This window comes from Corythoichthys intestinalis, chromosome 9 (genome assembly GCF_030265065.1).
Source record: "Corythoichthys intestinalis isolate RoL2023-P3 chromosome 9, ASM3026506v1, whole genome shotgun sequence".
Classification (NCBI taxonomy): domain Eukaryota; kingdom Metazoa; phylum Chordata; class Actinopteri; order Syngnathiformes; family Syngnathidae; genus Corythoichthys; species Corythoichthys intestinalis.
The window spans coordinates 59,009,584-59,031,720 of record NC_080403.1 but is presented as its reverse complement, the minus strand read 5'-3'; the positions used below and the strand labels follow the sequence as shown (position 1 = coordinate 59,031,720).

Below are 22,137 nucleotides of genomic sequence, written 5' to 3'. Positions count from 1 at the left end.
CAGAATTGCAGGGGTGCCAATACTTTTGGCCAGCATTGTATGTGTTGGGCACTGGCAGGGCGCAATGGAGCTTCACCTATGCTTTCAGACAAGGAAAACCTATTGTCATGCCCACTTGCACTCGCGAACCATTCCTAGTGGTTCTACTTTGGATGCCAAATGTGTTCCAGCACCCATACGGATGTCCGTAAATAGTTTTGCTTGATCAACTAAAATCAGTCAACAGACACTCCATGAATAAGCATTTTTCTTTTATTTTCCTTAGAAAAAGACACTATCACAACTTCATTTGGTTACTTTACGATTCTCTTCTGGCGGTCACTTATCTCATGCCGGAACCACCGAACATCCTGCTTGCCACACCACAAGTACAACATACATCTTCTTTTATCATCTTATTGTAAGCTTGCATGACACTTTCTTTTGACATTTTGGGAGTGAATCGCAATAAAAACCACTTCTATTAAAAAAAAAGTAGAAATCCCTGACAGTTTTACTTAGAAAACAAGGGATTAGATAGAGAAGTCTGAGCAGGCTGGTCCTTACAACATGCACCTGACAAATTTGTGTGTGTGTGTGCGCATGACCAGACAGCACCATAATTCAATATATATTCTATACTAATGGGTTGACGAGGTTCCTTGGCCTACGTGACAGCGGGAGAACGAGAGGGAGGGGCCGGGGGAATATCTAGGTCAGATTGTGGAGCAGACAGCAGGCCGGACCCCGTTTTGCGTCTCCGCAAACACCAACGCCTTTTAACAGCGACGACCCCGAGCATCGTCGTGCCAAGGAATGAAGACGTTTTGACAGACCCGCGTGTAAACAAATGATGACGTACGCAAATCAAGTTGATTGGATTTGTCGTCGTTACAGGGAGCGCAGCACTTTTTCCTTTTTTTTAATGGTCCCGTACCATCAGAGAAATATCTTTTCTTTCATGAGTACGGTATGCGTGAGAGTCAACGAACCATTCTTTGGGCTGACAATGTTGTCTTTTTTTTTTTTTCTTAACGAAAACAAATTTTTCTAATGATGATAACGAATTTAAAACATGTATCGGAAGACTAATACCGTAATTTTCGGACGACTTTTTTTCCTTAATTTTGAATCCTGTGGTGCAGCTTATTTGTTGATTTATTTGGGTTAATAGGTAACACTTTATTTGGCACCATCATGGGCATTACTGAATGCTTATGACAGATGTCATTAAGTGTCATCCGGCAAATGATGTCACTAACTCTATTTATGTTCAGTTATGCTCTTTCACATCAATTCAAAAGTGAGATCATTTGCCGGATGACACTAAATGACATCTTTTATCAGCATTCATTAACGCTCATGACAGTGTCATATAATTATGATTGTCTAATGACAGTCTTATGGCGCCACTGTCAAATAAAGTGTTACCAAACACAATAACTAACAATTAATGAAACAACTGGAACAGTAACTGAAGATATAATTAGGACAGAACATGAATTTTGTTATTGACATCTGTAGTGCTGCAATGCATAACAGGAGGCATGTTGGACAACAATAGCGTTGACTGAGGGTGGCAGCAGAGGTTGACTGTTTCTCCAAGAGAACAGTGATGGCCAAATGAAGCTTCTTGAAGCAATTCATGGTGGTTCATTTGGTCTTTTGACAGTCGTATGATGCCGCTGTCAAATAACGAGTTACCGGTTCAAATTTTCTGGTGTAAATATCCAATAATACAGTGAGGACAGCTGTGGCTTATAGTCCAGTGTGGCTTATCTATGAACAAATGTCGTTTTAGTGTCAAATTTGGTGGGTGGCGAACTATAGTCAGGTGCGCCTTATAATGTGAAAATTACAGTACATAATGAGGCGATCTTCAATTGATGGCAACGACACGAAAAATGATTTCAATTTTAAAAAAGACAAAAATGCAACAGTTTCCGTCAAATTGTAGTGTTTCCGAGGCGGGATTTTGCATCCTCTTAAGTAAGCACAGAAGCTAACATAACTTTTCGTACAATTTTATCAACAATCCATTCGACCACTATTTACAATGACGGAGCCACTCGACAAAGTGTACCCATGTGTCTTTGCTCCTGGGAACGCGTTGCGGTGCTACACTATTGCGGCACCGGTAGTTAGCGCAAGCGAAGCCAAGAGAATGTCCCACATTGTGAACATACTGTAGCGTCTGACTTCTGTGCTTACTTAAGTGAAGCTAAAACCTGCCAAAACTTCCAGATAATCGTCGACTAAAACGAGTCGAACACTGAGCGAGATTTCGTCTCGCCGACTAAAACGAGACAAAAAATTCGGGGAGGTTTCGTCGACGAAAGTGAAACAAACACAACTAAAATACGACTGACGAATACGTATTTTCGTCCAGACGATGAAAAGGCCTGCAAAAAACAACGCAGCTTTTGAAGAATTTTCCTTAAGTCGTAGGGAGGGGATTTGGCCAGTGAGGAACATCAGTTGTTTTGTAAATGAATTCCTTTTCATCATGTGATCAGTCTGTGGCTGAGTGGTTGGGAAGCCCTGCTATACAGTTTAAAGATGTCTCCCTGAGAAAGATCATTCAAATGGGTCCGACTGGCCCTTCTCAAAAGAAAGAAAATGGCTCGTATTTAGCAAATTGTGCAACCCATGAAATAGATATTCCATGGTCTCCCTCGTTTGAGACGCAAACCCACGTTAGAAACAAGGGCAGCATAACGGTCCGTCAACATGATGGTATGACTAAAGAAGAGATCCAACTCAAATACACCTTAAGCTGCGTTCAGACCTTTACGTCGCCAAAAGTCCAAGGGGACAAGTCCACCTGAACAACCTCCGCTTCGAATAACTTGAATACATCTTTTTCTCCTTCGATCTCAAATCACACTGAAAGTAGTTTTGTGTTCAGACATCGATTTCATAATGATATTGATGGGTCAGTTTCGACCTTCACCGCGCCACGATCCCACAATCCGCTTTAGTTATTTGCAGTCGGTCATATGCAGCAATCCAACGCCGGATTTAGGTTGAAAAGGTATTACAGCTGTATCGCATACAATCAGGAAGGATTGTCTCAGGAGTGATTTGTTCGAGGATTCAAGGTAATTATATTTTTCGTTTTTTTCCACAAGAATTTTCAACGTAAAAAACTCTTTGTTGTAAGGCTGCTGCCACATTGGCTAACAGACTAGCATCACATTCGACATATTTACGTAAAATAAATGCTAACTGCATGTTTGTTTTTGCTTTTAACCAAGAATCCAGAGTGTCTTATGTCAGTATCTAGAAAGAATTCAGGGATTTAAGCATTTATTCACAAAAATTTTCACCGGAAAAGCTCTGTTTACATATGGCGGTCACTAATTTCCTTACTGACTAGCCTCATAGTTTGCCAGATTTACCTAACAAAAAATACTACCTGCACGTTTTTTGTTTTTTAGCTTTTAGCCAAGAATCAAGACTATTTTACGTCCATATGTATACAGAATTCAGGAATATTAGCATTTATTCACAAGGATTTTCAACGAAAAATGCTCTTTGTCTGTGATTCCACTAGGTCAGCTTTGAAGGCCGGCCACGCCGACAACGCAAGCCCCCCATTAATCGGCCACATGCCCCGTCAATATCATTATGAAGTCTATGGTTTAGAAAAAGCTGACATTGGTAAAAGTTTCATATCGTGAAACTAAACCACCTCGGGTTCCCATCACGTTAAAATAAGCAACAAAACGACTTTAATCTTGTAATATTACCTCTGTGAAGTTGGCCCCCCGTCAGATGCAAAATTTATACAAGCGTCAATCGTTTGTGCTGTAAAAAGTTTTGTTTGTTCTGCTATCGTTTTTAAGATATTTTCAATTCTTTTATAAGTCAATATGAGGTCAACGAGCCGCCTATTTCGATTAAAAATGTTATTCGTTTATGCTAGTTTCTGCTGCTATCGTTTTTGAGAGATTCATTTCAAGTGATGCAGAAAATGGACCTATGGTGCCATTCGTTGGTGCTAGGTTTGGGCTAAAAAGATTTTTTTGTTTGTGCGGCTATTTTTTTATAGATATTAAGATACTCATTTTGAATGACGACGTCACTCGCAGCCTTCCATTACCTGCAAAATGGACCCTATTCCTTTGTGCTAGTTATTGGGACACCCCTCTGTTATTGTCAGACGCGACAGAAAGGCTGCGATTTACATCATTACTTGAAATATCTCTTATTTATAAACGACAACAGCACAAACGAAGCATAAACAATTGACACCATTTTTAGCTGTTTTCATCAAAATGGGGACGTGGTTGACCTCAGATTGACCTATAAAGTAACTGTAAATATGTTAAAAATGATAGCACAAAAGAAACTTTTTACAGCAAAAACAATTGACATCATTTTTATATAAATTTGCGTCTGATGTGGGGCCAGCTTAACTTTTCTCTCAATATTACAATGTATGACTTGACCCTCAATTGCTACTTTTATCTCCTATTATTTTGACTATTCTCGTAGTCCTATTTTTTCTTTTTTGGACTTTTGTCGACTGGATGTTGAGAAGCTCCGGGCCGGCTCCGGCAACTAAAGTCACGCGAATGAGAAACTGTATACCATTGGCCATTTTTCCATTGTCGTCGTTGAAATCTGTCGCGGAAAGACCAACTCGGCCATCTTCTCTGCGTCGCGAAATTTCGTCACGCGACATCGCGGCCCGTGAAGTCAAACCGGTGACGTCACTTCAACGAGGGATGACATTGAGTTTGTATAGGAACCCGTTGCACGACAAGAAAAAGGACATGTGTCTGGTTTGAACGCAGCTTAAGACCTGAGGAAATGTTGGCGCTTCTGTCCTGCTCAACTTTCACTAGATCACTCTTCACGTCTCCCAACGTAGGACCACAGAGTCACACTACTGTCACATATTGAGCTGACACGCGAGCTCAAGGGGCTCATTTCCATCAGAAGAGATGAAGCCGAAGCGTTATTAGGGAAGGCGATGCTGTCGTCACACTTTGCAAAAGGGTTGGCCAAATGTGTCGGTGTGCATTTTTGAAGGATGACTTTTGGCCGGGTAAAGCTTTGTCTGCTACCAGTGAGCTAAGGAGGAAGTTTGTAGCCCTTTTCAACTCCTCAGAGTGTTCAATATTAGTGAGGCATTCGTGTGCGGTCGACTAAAAACACTCACGTGTGAACAATGCACATTAAAAACACTCAAGCGTTTGTACAAAGCGTGATCTTATCGAAGCGTGTTGCTACCACACACACACACATAAAAAAAAAGCCAGTATCACATTTTTACTTGATATCATCTAAAAAGGTGAAAACTCGTGTAAAATTGTAAAATGCGTAAAATGATCATAGTTATCAAGTATTTTTACATAATAGGAACACATTTTTAGATGAAAATCATGTTGTTGGATGATAATTATCATGTGAAAATATATTTTTACATAATTATCAGATTTTCACATGATGGTTTTCATTTTTTCACATGTAGCTAACACATTTTTAGATGAAAATGATCACGTTTTTACACGAGTAATGTTTTCACATGATATCACGTTTTCACATGGTAGTTTTTTTTACATTTTTTCATGATAATCATTACGATTTCAGATGGTTATAAGATTTTTTTCACAGTGATCATGTTATTACATGGGTTTTTGATTTTTTTTTTTTTTAACATGATAGTTGATATACATGACATATGATTTTTAGATGAAAACTCGTTTTTACATGAGTTATGTTTTCACATAATTATCATGTTTTACATGTCAATTAGATGTTATATATCATGTGTTTTCCATCATTTTTACATGATAGTTAACACATTTTTAGATGAAAATCATGTTTTAAGATGATAGTTGTTTTCACATGATAATGATCATATTTTTATATGTTAATTATCACATTTCACATGATGGTTTTCACTTTTTTTCACAATAACCATGTTATTAAATGGGTTTTCAAATTTTGACACGGTAGCTAACACATTTTTAAATGAAAATGATCACATTTTTACCCGAGTACTGTTTTCACATGATAATATCACGTTTTCTTTTTACATTTTTTCATGATAATCATCACGATTTCAGATGGTTATAAGGTTTTTTTTTCACAATGATCATGTTATTACATGGGTTTTTGATTTTTTTGCATGTTATAACATTTTTAGATGAGAACTCGTTTTTACGAGTTATGTTTTCACATGGTAATTATCATGTTTTAGATGTTAATTATCATGTGTATTAACACGTTTAGATGAAAATCATCTTGTTTTCACATGATAATTATATTTTTACATGTTGCTTATCACGTTTTCACATGACATTTTTTCAAAATAATCATGTTATTACATGGGTTTTTGAATTTTTACATGATAGTTAACACGTTTTTAGAAGAAACTTGTTGCGTTTTTAGATGAAATGAATGATCACGTTTTTATACAAGTTGTTTTCGCATATTAATGATTTTTACATGATAATTATCAGGCGTTTTTTCCCAGACGATAATCATGTTATTACATGGGTTTTCACATTTTTACACGAGTTAACACAGTTTTAGATGAGAATGATCACATTTTTGCATGATAATATCACATTTTCACAGTTTTCCCATTTGTTTCATGATAGTTTTCACATTTCCTCCCCAATTATAATCATGTAGAAATGTGATACTGGACTTTTTTTTTTTTTGGAGTGGCAGCAATACGCTTTCGTATCATCTAAATCGACGACTGCGCAAAAAAGAAAGCGAACAACCGCTCGAGGAAATCTGTATAAAAACTTTGTCTGAGTTTCGCCTCTCAGCTAAAATGAAAAAGCCAGAACCGGGGTGTCGACACCGCTCAGTAGAAAACAAATACAAAGAACATTTTAAAAGCTAGACACTCGGCTTCCTCCCGCACTCTCACTCCTGCTGAGAAGTGCAGAGGAGGAGTGGAAGTCACTCACTCGCTCGCTCGCTCGCTCGCTCACGCCGTCTTAAGTGACCAGTTTAGGGAGGACCGTGCGAATAGGTACGGCCTCCCCCGCGTCTCCCAACATGTTGCTCCTGAGTTTGTTGTTACTAGCGGCGGTACCGAGGCCGGAGCCGCCCTTGGCCGCGATGGAAGGGAAAGAGGTGCAGTGGTGTTCGGGGAGCCGCTTGACGGCCGCCCCCTGGCTCCTCTCGGCTCCGGGCAGCGGTTTGGGCAGGCGGCGGTAGAGCCAAGGGTGTCTGAGGGCCTGGCTAGGGGTCAGACGGGACGAGGGGTCCCAGTCCAAACACTTCTTAATGAAGTCAATAAAAGTGGCGTCCTCGCAGCTCTTGAGCGCCGCGTTCCACTCCTTGCTCGCCGGGGGTCCTCTCAACTTGCCGCGGCGGGAGCGGGACGCCGTCAGCACGGTGGCCCCCGTGGGCAGTGTGTTGGTCCCGCAGTAGCGGGGGTGGCCCTTGGAGTTGATGAAAGTCTTGACTCGTTTGGCCTGCTCCAGAACCTTCTGAGGAGGCATGCCCAGCAGCTCCATGACGCAGGCCAATTGGTCTCCCTCGTCCTCCCCCGGGAACAGCGGGTAGCCCGTCAGCAGCTCGGCCAAGATGCAGCCGAAGCTCCACATGTCGATTGGCAGGCCGTAGCGAGCGCCGAAGATCACCTCGGGAGCTCGGTAGAAGCGAGACTGGATGTAGGTGTACACGCGCTGGTGTTCGAAGCAGCTGGAACCGAAGTCGATGACCTGGTGAGGGGAAAAGGGAAATAGGTGAGAGAGCGCGAAATCGGATTCTTGTTTACATCTATGATGACGACAACGAAAATATATCTAACATTTTTTTTCATGACGCTGACCGGACCATAACAAGCTAAAAACGCGTCTTAGGAGACCGAAACATAACGAGACGAATGCCAGTTTTCGCAAGACGAGACGACAATGAGACAAAAATAGTTCCCATTCTATGTTCACAATGTGTGAAATTTTCTTATTGTACCTGTCTGCATCCTGTTTGGTTGTGTCACTCACGCTGCTACCCTCCTCCACTCACCAGTGTCCTTCAAGCTAGGCTTTGCCTCCAGGCTCACTTGTTTTGAAACACATGGTAAGATTATCTTTCTTATCTTGGCAAGAGAGAATATGCAATGTTTCTTTAGCCGTTGAAGCTTTGTGAAGTGATCATCAGACACTAAATGTAACTCGTAGCATTAGCATAGCATTTAGCTTGGCGACCCTCGTTTACGTTGCTATGAAATACAGCTACAATGATAGCCAAGCATACTTTGGAACGAAATCCACCCCAAAAGTGACCGAAAAGGCTTCATCATGAAATTAAATCCAAATTAGTCTTCCCTTGGCCCCACCCACAAAAACATCATCAAACCTTTGCTGTTTCCTAGCATACTAGCCATAAGCTTTCCATTCTTTTTTTTTTGCGACGCTGGTGACCCAAGCCAGTGCAGCTCATCCCTCCTCCGGCAGCCCAGCAAAGGAGACGTCGTCATCCCCCCGGGATCCAGGGTGGTCCCCCGGGCCATCCGCGCCCCCATCAACCGGCCTTCAGGGGATAAGGGGACACCCCATCACATCCCACGCCCACCCCGACGGGCCACTAAGCCCAGGGTAGGGCAGTCCCCCCAACCGGAGGAGGCGATACCGAGCCAGTCCACTGGCACCCAGCCAGCGTCCCGCTACGGAGCACGTGGCGGATATCCAGGCAAGGAGGATGCTGAGAAGCCGCCGCGGGGCGCGCGAGACCCCCCCAACCCCGGCAGCCCAGGCAGAGGCAAGGCCGCGTCTCGGGAACCACGCCATAGAGAGAAAGTGTGGGACCCACCTACCATCCTATTACTGTGGCTGCCGGGTCCCCAACTGACAGCCATTACCCAACACCGTGATGGGATTGTGTGGGAAAGGTAGTGCCGTGTATGCATTAAAATAGGAGAGCCCGGCTTAGGGCAGTGGGACCACCGCATGGAGATTTTACCAAGCCGCCCGTCCCACGCCAGAGCTCCCTGGTGGAGTATGATGTATGTGGTGAGTTAAAAGTGGTGCGGGAATGGCGGGCCTGCCGCGAGGAGGCAACCGTGAAGTCACCCCACCCACAACAGGTCCCATCCATCCCACAACCTCGGTGTGTGGTGCATTAAAATCAAGAGGGAGCCAGCCCAGGACTGTACGGCACCATTTTGACTCTCCTTGGAAGTATGAATTAGTATGTAGGTGCCAAGGTGATGGATATTTACAGTGCAAAGTGTGCATGAATTAAGAAGCAGGGTCCTGCAGAGGCCGGGCGGGAGAAGCACAAGGGCCCTGATCCACCCTCTCCCCAGACTGCCCCCAGCACCTCTGCAGCTGTACACATCTCCACCCCACCGCCCCGGCACCCACCCCGCACAGGCTCCCCACCGAGCGGCAGAGACCAGAGTATACCACCCCACCGGCAGGGGACAACAGCCCCACTCCAGGCCCCAGGAGGCCACACCGACAACCCCGCCGACAGGGGGGCAGCAGCACCTGCCGCAGCCCCGGAGAGGCAGACGGGGCCAGAGACAGGCTAAAGGGACGGTAACGCGACCCCCCAACCCACCCCCGGGCCAGGAGGGGTGCACGGTATTACACCAAAGAGCACCTGGTACCCGGTACGAGGAGACGCAGCTCTGACCGGGCCGACCCGGGAAGGAACTGTCGCATACAAGCTTTCCATTCTCTTGATGACTTGTAACTGTTCTTTCATTTGGTCAACATGTACTAGCTAGCGCACCACTAGAAAGCGAGAAAATGATTTAGTTGTGATGTCACAACCTGATTTGCTGGGGGAAAAAGTGGGTATTCCCTGTTGCAATGTTTTTGGTTTTGGATGGAATATGTATAAAATGGGCAAAAACAACCCAATTTGAGTGGTAAATTCATTTTTTGCATGTAAAATTACATCAAAGAAGTCGTTTTTTCCCTTCATTTTTTGACACTGTCACCGTTTCAAGCATCTTTAAACCCTCATACAAATATTTTTTACATGCCGTTGGGGGCAACCATGCGGGTATAATTCATTGAAAACATTGCACTGTTTTCCCACTGAGCAGATTTGTTTTTTGTCAACAATGACGGTAACGAAAACATTTCGTCAACAAACACCTTTTTTCATGACAATGAGCTAAAAATGTGTATTGGGAGACTAAACTATAACAACATGAATACAAGTGTTTGTCTGATGAGATGAGAACGAGTTGAAAATTGGCCATAATTTTGGTCAGAAGTTCACCATGTGTGACATTTTTTTTATTGTATGTGTAGTTAGCATGCATCATAGCAATGTTTGGTCGTGTCATTCATGCGACATGCTGCCCCCACACACACGCCGACTCACCGGCCGGTGAATAAGTGTGAATAAACAGGTGTTGCTTGGTAAGTTTTGTTTTCTTATCTTGGCCAGATATGCCATGTTGCTTTAGCCTTTAAAGGTCTGTGCTGAGGGATCTTTACACACTAAATGTAACTTGTAGTGTTAGCATTACCATTTAGCCTGGAGAGTGTCATCTTAAACTTTTTAGATAGTTCATGGCGTCCAGGCGAGTTTAAGTCATTGAAAATAATGTACCGAGTGTACATGCGACTCTACAATTATGTTCCCCTCTGTCAACGTTCATTTGAAATTGTTGGAAACCGTTTATATATGTATGGAGAACCACTTTTGAAGTTTACTGACAAAAACATTTTGAGTATTTGTCGACTAAAAGTAGACGAAATTTGAGTTTCCCTTGACTAAAACTGACGAAGACAAACACATTTTCAAATATGAAGAGGGCGGTGGATTAAAGGGCAGGTGGCGCACGATACCTTGATTCCGCTGCGTCCCTGCTGTTTGAGCAGAATGTTCTCAGGCTTGAGGTCACAGTGGATGATTCGGAGCCTGCTCAGGGCTTCCAGGCACTGCAGAATGGAGTGAGCGAACTTCCTGACCAGAGGCAAGCTGAAGCCCTGAAACTTGTTGCGCTTGATCAGCTCGTAGAGGTTCATGCTGAGCAGCTCAAAGGTCATGCAAATATGGTTGCGGAAGGTGAAGTGTTCCAGCATGTGCACCACGTTCATGGTGCCGTTGCGGTCCTGCTTGCGCAGGTGCTCCAGGATGCGGATTTCCTCCTGAGCCTGCCGGTGGAAACGCTTCTCGTTGCGGACCATCTTCAGAGCCAGGTGCTGCTGCAATTTGTGGTCGTACACTTTAGCCACCTGACCGAAGCTGCCTTTGCCGATAATCTGAGGAGGGCAAGGAGAAGGCGGATTAAACGGATGCAAAAACAACTTTACTTGGGTACTGACGCGGCTTCACAGTTGAAAGCATGTTAGCGTACACTAACCCGTTTTACACAAGAAGTATTTGAAGCGCGTCAACGCCGTAAAAACGCGGCCGTTAAAAGTCGGGGAGGGCGAACTCCAGTGTGTTTAGTGTGTCTAGCGGTGGTAAACTCCCCCCCCGACCCTCTGGCAACTGTCTGTGTTGAGAAAGACTGTGTATAATGTAAACATCTTACGAGTCATACACACGTGCTTTTTATAGAAAATGATTCAATTATTTTTGTCCCTGATGGTAATAATGTTGAGCTGGGGCTTGGATTTACGTTCACCTAAAGGACTGCATTTATTTAAATTTGATTTAGCATATTTCAGTTATATGTTTTGAAAAATATAAATCCTGTGTAACGCATTTTTTTAACCCAGATATGAAAAAGTAACACATATTAGAGCTGTACCGTGCAATACTGTGATATTTTGGCTTAATGGTATCATACCGTCAGAATCTCATACCGGCCCTATAGTCTGCAGCAAAGTCTACCGGTGTAAAACAGTTAACGGACATTTTGAATTTCGTGCAAAATAAACATATTCTTCGCCTTACTTTCAGAAACTCGTAGCGGTAAGCCAGGTGGTCGTGGGGGACGTTGATGTAACCGCCTTGATCGTCGTCATAACCGCAGTTGTTGCTTCCCCCGGTGACGGCGGGCCTCTTCTTGGCGTTGGGTCCCACAAAGTAGACGTCCGGGTAAGAGTGGATCTCGCTCTGCTCCAGGCCGGTCAGTTGAGTCCGGTACAGTCTCACGGCCTGTTCCGGCGTGAGGGGGCCGCACAGCTTGGTACCGTTCCCTCCGTTGGCGACTCCGTGAGATCCGGAGTTGTCGTTGGAGCCCTTGCTGGATTCGGAGCTGTGAGCGACCAGAGCAGATGAGCCCATACTTCCCCACACTTTGCTCTAAATGTGACACTTTTGCTCAAGCATCCCCACCTGTCAACGCTGTGATCCTTGGACACGGCAGTGGCCGGTGCCGGTTTACTGGCTGTCTGGCCGGCGTTCTGGGCCGCGGCGATTCCGCCGATCTTGCGATTGTTGGCGGAGTCCTCGTACAGATACTTCACCTTCAGCTGGCCGCCTCGTACAGTGATCTGATCCCTCATCACACCCTTGTTACTGACTGCCTGAAGAGAAATAAGAGGTGATTTGATTGGTCAATTGGGTTTTATGCAAAGAATGCAATCGGCGATGGACTGTGGGTAGCCTTTGTCGACCACTGCCTCTCATTGTGCACTTCAGAACTCTACCAAATGATGATGTAAAAAGCGGAATCTGTAGTCATACAAAAAATAATTGCCAAATACATACTTTGTATTTGCAACAGGTAGTCCCCGGGTTACAAACTAGTTTCGTTAATACGCTGGCGACGTAACCCGAATTTCCGGAATCAACCATTGAAGTTAATCTTAAAAAAAAAAACTATTGTATCTTGTTTAATGATGGAGGATACACTGCCCTCTGGTGGCAGCTTTGGGTCTGGCTGGGCTGTGGCCTTGTATGACTGAGAAGCAGACTCAGACATCTGACCTGGATAAAGCATAGCTGCGCTCTGGTTTGGCCCACATAGGGCTGTAAGTTGTTTCAGCTAATATATGTTTGTGGATGCATTTGTATTTAATTTTACAGTTACAGTTTGTGGAGTTACCAATGACCGATTTGCTATGATAATTGTAAATGAGTTAGCATTTAGGCTAGTGGACTTTTGTTCAGCAAATTAGGCTAATTTAATCTACTAAATTTACATATTGATCAGACTAGATGGACGTTTGAACACCAATTGTTTTGTGTCAAGTGTTTTATTGTTAAAATGCGTGTCGTTTTGAATATACACATGTGGAAAAAAATAGGACATCCTATGGAAGCCTGTGTGTTTTCTAAAATATTTGGTTGTATGGATATTTATTATCAATTTTAGCAATCTTGAGAGATTCGAGTAATAGAAGTAAACAATTAAAACTCTTTTTTTTTTTTTTGAACTTTCTGTGAAATTGTTTGGGAATTCTTTGCTCCAGCAGGACCTGGTGAACTCACCATCATAGAATCCACCATGAATTCTATCGTGTATCAGAGGGTGCTTGAGGAACATGTGAGATCATCAGTGAAAATTTTCAAGCTGAAACAAAACTAGACTCTGCAACATGACAGGGACCCAAAACATACCAGTAAATCCACCAAGGACTGGCTGAAAAAGTATTCTGCGTTGAGGAGTGGGGCAAACTTTCTTCAGACAGATGTCAAAGACTGGTAGATGGCTACAAAAAGCATCTCACTGAAGTTATTTCAGCCAAAGGGGGTAACACTAGCTATTAGGTAGTAGGGTGTCCTAACTTTTTCCTCAGTTGGAATAAGCATTTTTGTTGTTATATTTGGTTTAATGAGTAAACAATGTTAATTTTTGTTGTTACCTGCAATTAAATCGCTTTCTTTTCCAGAGATAAAGAAAAACGAGATCAGACATTGATGTGTGAACATTTCTTAATATAGAACTGAATATTTCATGGAGTGTCCTAATTTTTTCTGTAAGTGTACATGTGTGTTCCAGCTTTACAAATTGTCAAAAGTGAAGGAAGTAAAAAACCTCAAAATGCACAATTGCCTTGTTTGATGTCTGTAAAGCTGATAAACTCAACAACAACAGAACATCAAGTAAAAATAAAGGTATTGTTTATGCGACAAAAAAAAAAAAAAAAGACTGGAGACAAAGTGGCGGACGAGACTCCAGTGTCATTAAGTCGCAATCATGTGAGTACGTAGTAACCTGGGAAGCACTTGTGTAGGATCAATGAGACAAAGCTCATAAGCAGATGCACAACACTGACACATGTTTGACACCGATGAAAATATTGTGTGACAAATGGCAGGAGAACAACTATTTGATTTTTGGGGGGAAAACTGGAATGAATAGAACTACTTACTAGACTACTTGCAAGCACTAAAAAGTGCCCGTTAACAAGGCACCCCCAACTGGTTTGGTCTGGTCTGAAATCTTGTTTTTCTACCCACAGGCCTACATTTTAACAAGACAAGTGAGTGTCACTCACAGTAAGCCATAAAGGAAGACGAACCAGCAAAACTGGTTTTTCATCCTGTCAATGAGGTAACATCAGACCCCCATCCACCTATGGCCCTTCCAAAACAATAAAACATCTCAAATTTCTGTTTTGTTGCAGCGCAAGTCTATCAAACATCTATCACTCATATTAATTGATCTGTACGACTGGATTCAACTATTAACATTTCATGATTCTTCGGAATGTGTCTATCAACATTACAATTACACAACTGACAGGATTAGTTTTAGCTCATTCTCCTGGCAGTTTCATACGAGCAACCTTCTGGAATTCAGTCCTTTAAAAACTCCTGTTGGAGAAGTAATGCCGCGAGAGTAATAAAGCTTAAGGCCAGTAGTCTGGATGAAAATACTCCTTTCTAGTCAATACAAGTCGACGATTACACAAAATGTGTTTGTAAAATTCAAACGTTTTAGTTCAGAAATAAATAAAGGTGTCCCACAATTTGGAATGAACATGAACAGACGAGCACATAGTGCATACAAGGACGGACAATGCAAACTTGGTGATGATAATACACACTTAGCAGGAAAACTCTGCAATTTTTTCAATTCATTAAACACACTTGGGCGCCACAAAATGTAAGTTAAAAAAAGTCTGAGATTTTAAGACGACACTGGCCACGGCCACGCTCTGCTAAAGCTAATGTGAATGCCATGCTAACGCTACAAGTTACATTTAGTATGTGTTAATCAATCAGCGTGGACCTTTAAAGGCTAGAGAGACATTGCAGATTTTCTCTTGCCAAGATAGAAAACAAATCTTACCATGACCTCCTAAATAAGCGAGCCTAGAATGAAAGTGATCCTGAACTCTCTCAGGGTGGGGGTGCTGGACATGTCACCCGGGGTGTGCCATCTTAGGCACCCCACGATTCGATTTGATTACGATTCAGGGTGCTACGATTTGATTATTGAACGATGATCACAGTATTGACACTGATCGCGATTATCAATACATCATACATTACTAATTAATAAAGTAGTCAAATAAATTTATGTCAATTATTTATTAAAATATCCCAATGATTAAACATGCCCATACATTTTTTTTTTTACAAGAAAGTGGAAAAACAATAACCATTTTAAATGCAGTACTTATTTCTCAACATGCCTATAAAACACACAGCTGACCTTGAGATGCTCTTTTTCAAAAGAAGGTGCACTTTAGCTGTTTTAAAGGCAGTACTTATTTCTCTCAAAAATACAAAAAAATTTACACTGGTGGAATGAATTCCACATTTTCTGGAAACAAACAAAGTGTCTTTAGAAATAAGACTTCTTTTGAACAATATACTTTGTTTTTACAGATTTCTGTACTATTTCACATGTTTGCAGTGCTACCGCTTTACTTAATCCTGGTTTTAAACGTTCTGCATCTGGAATAACTTTAGAACACCACCAAACAACGCAAACGTTAGCGGATTTGCTAATTGGCATAGCGCTCGGTGCTAACTACAACTAACTAAACTTACATCTCAAAAACAACAATAAAATCTAAACAGTACAAGAGGGTTTGTGTACTCACCTCTTGATAGACGGACAAGGGACTAAGCAAAACACTCGGGAATTTTTCCAATTATCACGACTTGAACCTACTGCTGGACAACTGAAAGACAACGAGCAATGTACTATGCCTATTCCCCTCTCGCTCTAAAAAATAACTTGCGCACAGAAGCGCAACCGCCGGGTCGCTGCCAGTCTCATACAAAAATTTATTTTCCAGTCTTTTGAAAAGGAGTAAATCTCTCGCTCAGTAACCAGCTACATCCATCATAACGTTGTGCGTGCGTCCGTTAAAGGTGTCCGGGCGGCAGACGTATCTTAAATTTCATTCCGCTACTAGCGGCTGTCAAAGTTATTAGGGAAAATCCTCGTTTTTCAACATTTATCAATTGTAATCGAATCGTCATGTGTCGAATTGCGATGCATCTAATAATTGATTTTTTTCTCACACCCATAATGAACATATGATAACACTAAGTCGCATTTTTATCTCGTTGTTGTCTCGTCAAACAAAAACTGGCATTCGTCTCGTTATGTTTTAGTCTCCCGGGACACCTTTTTTTGCTCGTTATCGTCACGAACAAATTGTTCCGCTAACGAAAACAACAATGCTTAAGGCCTCACCTTTTCTCCCTTCAACATATTGCTGGGCATTATGGAATAACATTATTTTCTTAACAAGTTTAGGGCTGCAGCTATCGAATATTTTAGTAATCGAGTAATCGACTGAAAATTCTATCGATTAATCGAGTAATCGGATAAAACAAATTTTTTTTAGGTAAAGAGCAATGATAAATATACATGAGAAAACAAGACATTACATCTAATATTGAACCATTTTCAGTCAATCAATGTCTTTATTTTCGATGTACAGTGATACCTCAGCTCACGAACGCTTAAGCTCACCAACTTTTCGCCTCAAGAACATTAAATTCGCGAGCATATAGTCTCTGCTGACGAACTAGTTTTCGGCGGACGAACCAAACCACGCGGTCGAACAGCGCCACGAGAAGCTGACGCACGCTCACGGCGTCCCAGTTCGTCCCCTCCCTTTCGTTGAGTGCGGACGTGGTTTGTGTTTGATAGACATTTTGGACCATATTGAGTGTACTTTTGCTATTATGGGACCGAAAAAGACCCCACCACAGTCTAGTGTTAAGCCTAAGAAGACATTGAAGGAAATAAGGTATATTTTTGTGTAGTTTTAAGGCTTATTTAGTAGAAAATTATGTTTTATGGGGACCTGGGAACGGATTATTCTCATTTTAATGGTTTCTTATGGGAAATAAATGTCCGGAAGAAGAACTTTTCGCCTTACACACACTTTCTGGGAACCAATTATGTTCGTGAGCTGAGGTATCACTGTACATTGTTGAAAACAGCAAACAATTGCATCTCAGATGTGACAAGAAAAAAAAAAAAAAAAAAGACATTCACTGCTTTCATTCAAAAAACTTTGATCTTATAAAAAATATATTCTTACCTAAAAATGCCATTACGCTTGATAACACACATCACTTAAAAGTTCGGTGTTTTTCCCTACGTTTTTCAATTAATTTCCATTTGTGTCAAACTATTTTTAAGTTCTAGTTAAGTTTTAAGTTAGTCTAAACTGTAAGTCCTGATAGGATTTTGAGTTTTTGCAGTGTTCAAAATAGATGCATTGTAACATATCAAGTTATAATATGGTGGGGATATTTGCATGCGTTCCTGAATGCACCGCGTGACGTGCGGGGATGAGGGAGGTGCGGGAGAGCGAGCGACGTGCCTTCCTGTTGTTGTGGTTCTGGCGGGTGCGTGTGTGTCGGCTTTGGTAGACAGCAGTCGTGTGTTGGTTGTTCCGCAAGTTCCCAAAAAAGAAATAATTGCAACCTAACGAAGCGGGTGACTCTTTGTCAACGTTACAGTATGATACCTGCTGTATTGGAGCACATTAGGGACCAGTGCTACTTGGTGTTTTATCCAACACTGAGCTAAAATTGACAGTTAGCATTAATAAGTTTTTATTTTACACCCTCATCACTCTACAGCGCTATGTTTTCACAGATTAAATCAAGTCTGTATTTAAGACACGCTAGCAACGCATCGACAGTGGTCATAATGTATAGAAACCTAGCACTCCGCAGGGCTAACGTTACTTGAGAGAGTGCTTTAAGATGGCAGCTGTTTATTAACGCCGCTGACTCTCTCATTTTGCATTTAGTTCAACATACATGTGATATCTACGAGACGCATCAGTGCCATCAGACACTACCTGCTGCTACCACAGTAGCATCATTCCGGCTAGTTTTTAGCAACGTCGACGTAGTTTGTAGTGGCTGTTGGCTGCAGTAAGGTTTTTTTTTTTTAATTGCTTCTTCCTCTACGCACGTGACATCAGCGCGTTGTCCCGCGTTAAAAGTAGCCCGGGCAAAACGTGATGCTTAGAGCTGGCAAAATTAAACGATTCCTCGAGGTGAATAAAATTACTCGGATCAGTTTTTAAACTCGAGTTACTCGAGTATTCTTTTCAGCTCTAAACAAGTTTATGTAAACTTTTGACTGCAATTGAAAGGATTGCATGCATTTAATCCTATTGAATTATGTTTTCCATACAGCTACGCCCCTTGTGGACAAAGTGAAACATTTGCTCCTTGGATAGCTCACAATCCTTGATTTTGATGACACAGAGCCACCAGAAAATCTTAATTGAAATAAGACGGTGACACATTTGCATTTTAATTAGCTCACGTTGTACAGACAGGGACTGATATTGTAATACTGCGCAGAAACAAAACGTATTCTTGGTTTCCACACGTGCAACTACACGGTCTTGATGGATGACAGGCAAGCCAAACGGCTGACCATGTGACCTTCTATAGCTATTGTCCCAAAAAAATGTACCGCCAATATCATTGATCGAGCCCCTTCACCCACAGATAGATATAACTAGAGTGCTAACTGCGCTTATTGATCCGAGCGGCTCGGGAGAACAATTAGAAAAAAACCTCATCACAGGAGTCGGAGGAGATCGTTGTGAAGGCGAGGGTGTGAAACCGAACACTGCGCGACAGATGGAAAGGAGCTAATCTCTTTGCTGTCAAAGAAACACCTCGGCGTGCTGACAGTAGGGCACGTGGGGCAAACAAACCAAACTTGCTCCAATGCCAGCCAGCTGAAAGTAGACAATAAACGAGCTTAAGTTTGTGACAGCGCTCGGCACCGCCATCCTCCGCAGCTACAAGTTTGTTGATGCTTTTAGAACGATAGGCAATGACAAGTGCGGTTATGATTTCCAGCGAGCGGCTCTGAGCATTCCGACCCATGGAAGTGGGGCACGCTTCTGTCAGCTGCATTCAATAGAGGACATTACCTCGGCCAGCGTGACAGCAAATACAAAAGAGTGGCCCTGGTTTGAGAATGCTCCCTAAACTCTGTACGGGCCCACTGATGGCAGATCACACTGCATTGTACAAGAAGAGAAAGAACGGGGTTGTTGATTGGTGATTTTGTTTGTGGGTCACATTTTCAAGTCCAATAAATCTTTAGACCTTATTCTAAACCATTTTGCCCCTTTTGGCATGAGGCTTTAGATATTCATTGTGTGCACATTTGCTGCCAATTGGGCCGTTCGGACAGCATTCGAGGCTAAAAAGTAGCCCGCCTCAGGGATCTTTTATTGCTATTGAAGGGTAGTGAAGGTATTCGGAAAATCATCAGTGCATTGTTGTTTTTGTCAACGATGACGATGACGAAAAACATTTTGTCGACCGACAATTTATTCCTGACGGCGATGGGCTAAAGACGTGTTTTGGGAGACGAAATCATAACGAGGCAAATGCCAGTTTTCGTCCGATGAGATGAAAATCTGGAAATGTTTGCTACATGTGCTCCCAAAGTGTGAAATGTTCTTACTGTACGTGTCGTTAGCCTGCATCCTAGCACTGTTTGGTTGTGTCACTCACGTGACGTGCTGCCCTCCACCCTCCACTCACTGGTGTCGTCACCAGGCTCCAGGCTTGCTCGTTTTGAAACACATAGTAAGATTTGCTTCTTATCTTGGCAAGAAAGAATATGCAGTTGCTTTAGCCTTTAAAGGTCTGTAAAGAGTGATCATCACACACTAAATGTAACTTGTAGTGTTAGCATAGCATACATAGATTCATTCTAGATCAGATGAAATATTGAATCTGCCGACGTCATCCTCCAGCTGGGGACGCTAGAGCGCTATAATGACAGGCAGAGGAGCTAAACTGCAGTTTAAAAGGCTCATTTCTCGTTATCTGCGCTTTGCGAAATTGTTGTATATAGTCAAATGGTCTCAAAATATGATTCTAATTCACATAATAATGCTATTTAAGATCTTTTTTATGATGTCGCAGGCACTTTAATTGTGCTCTGTGACAGGGAATGTTCCATTCTGTACTGAAAACCCTCTGAGAGCTAGCGTTCACGTCGTTACAGCGCCCCCTTCCCCAGATGTTCAGGTGGTGTAATTACAGTTTAAATCTATCGGCTTCTTTTTTTTGTTTGTTGACAAAAATTATATGACGAAATTATTGTTATTGTTTTATCGCCCAGGGTTAGTCGAAAACGTTTGGTTAGCCATTTTTGGACAAAAACTTTTGAATTTAACAGGCAAAATGTTTTTCAGTAAACATCCACCAAAACGAGACCACGTTTTCGACAAAGACTATTACATTTTGAAATGACTAAAATTTGACTAAGACGAATAAGTATTTTCATCAAAACTTAAAGGAGCTGGCTAAAACAACATTGGTGAGTAGTAATTGAATGAAATCAGAAACAGATTTTGTTTGAACTCAGATGTTTTTGGAGTTTTTCCTTGCCGGCATGGAGGGTCTTAGGATAGGGGATACCCAGGACTTGAACTGTATCTATTCATCTTTGTTGCTTCATTTCTAATTGTGTATCATATTGCCTCTGTAAAGCCCTTTGAGACCTCTGTTGTGATTGTGGGCTATACAAATAAAATTGAATTGAAATTGAATAGATGTTCCACTTAAATTGTTTTGAAAAGCTTACCAGATCTTACTAAATCCTGTGTGGTAAAAGCACATCAAACGTTCAAGAGATGAGATAACCTCACAGCCATGCAGCAGTACAGGTTAAACGGTGTAAAGTTATCGGCATGAAGAGAAACAAACAAGGTGAGGTAGTGATGGTGACGAGTTGGCTTGAATCTCTCCGCAGAACACAACGTCCGGAAGACATATTTACTTACTGTGTGTTTGGGCATGGGGGGCAGGCCAGAAGGACTGCTCGTGTCCGTGTCCTCTTTCAGGATGTGGTCCGTCCTCATGTAGGAGTCGTAAAGACCATCACCGTGACGTACTTAAGGGACAAAGACAAGTAAACACACTGATGTGAGCAAGGAAAATAATTCAATTGTCAACACAGTAAAGTGTCATCTCATCTCGGAAAAAGTCAACAGTTAATTGTCTTGTCAATCAACTTGGATGTTGCCCAAACAAATTGGGGACACTGTATTACCTCGAACAATCTACCCTATGAAACATAGGCATAGGTGAGCTAGGCAATTGCCTCAGGCACCTTCAAGAGTAGGGGGCGCCAAATTGCTTTCGGTACAGCAAATACTGGAATACCCAGAAAATGTTTTCTCATGCAACGCTTCCCGAGCATTTTATAAAATATCAAGTACATTTTAGTAGGCTACATATAATCCCTATTTGCAGTTTATGATCCAGATGGGATTAGCCACCAGCGATTTTCTGGCCTTCACAAAGCAGGGAGGAAAAGTTCACATTCACAGTATGTAAAGAGTGTTCACGATCAATGATTAAATCAATGGTCATTGAAAACTCATGGTCTCAGAACGAAACTAAAAGTATCACACAACAAACAAAATAGTATAGTGAAAGAATCCGACCTTTTAGCCAGATTGCTGGAACCGCGCCAGCCCAACCGCCGGACCCGCGCTGGCGTAGTTCCAGCGACCCGGGCCGCTGAGGCCCAACACCCCGGTCAAAAGGAAGTAATCAGTTGGATATCGGGCATTCACCGGTGTTCCTTGTGTTGGGACAGTCCGTCCCGCCATTTGTTCTGGACTGTCCGGAAGAACTGATTGCGAGAGTATGTTGTGCAGACCTGGGCTTGTCAGCGTCAATCTGGCTCAGTCAGTTGCATGACGCACATGTTGGGCTTCCGTGATAAGAAGGCGTCATGTATCTCTTATGCCCTATATTCTGCTTGTTTTCTCCAAACTATGGTATAAGCGGTATTTATTTTATATTTGTATTTCATATATATTATAGTGTTAGAGT

The 22,137-nt window shown here is 42.3% G+C and overlaps 1 protein-coding gene across 2 annotated transcripts in view; it reads right to left on the bottom strand.

The window, feature by feature from the left end:
• Positions 1-234: 234 nt before the first annotated feature.
• dyrk3 (dual specificity tyrosine phosphorylation regulated kinase 3) overlaps positions 235-22,137 on the bottom strand; it is a 38,055-nt gene continuing 16,152 nt past the window's right edge. For both annotated transcript variants that reach the window (XM_057845958.1, XM_057845957.1), the window contains exons 2-6: positions 21,078-21,187; positions 12,211-12,401; positions 11,827-12,130; positions 10,770-11,186; positions 235-7,679 (exon numbers count right to left, since the gene is read on the bottom strand). In XM_057845958.1, the coding sequence (XP_057701941.1) occupies positions 6,948-7,679; positions 10,770-11,186; positions 11,827-12,130; positions 12,211-12,401; positions 21,078-21,187 (1,754 nt within the window). In that variant the 3' untranslated portion in view covers positions 235-6,947. The remainder of the gene's footprint in view (positions 7,680-10,769; positions 11,187-11,826; positions 12,131-12,210; positions 12,402-21,077; positions 21,188-22,137) is intronic.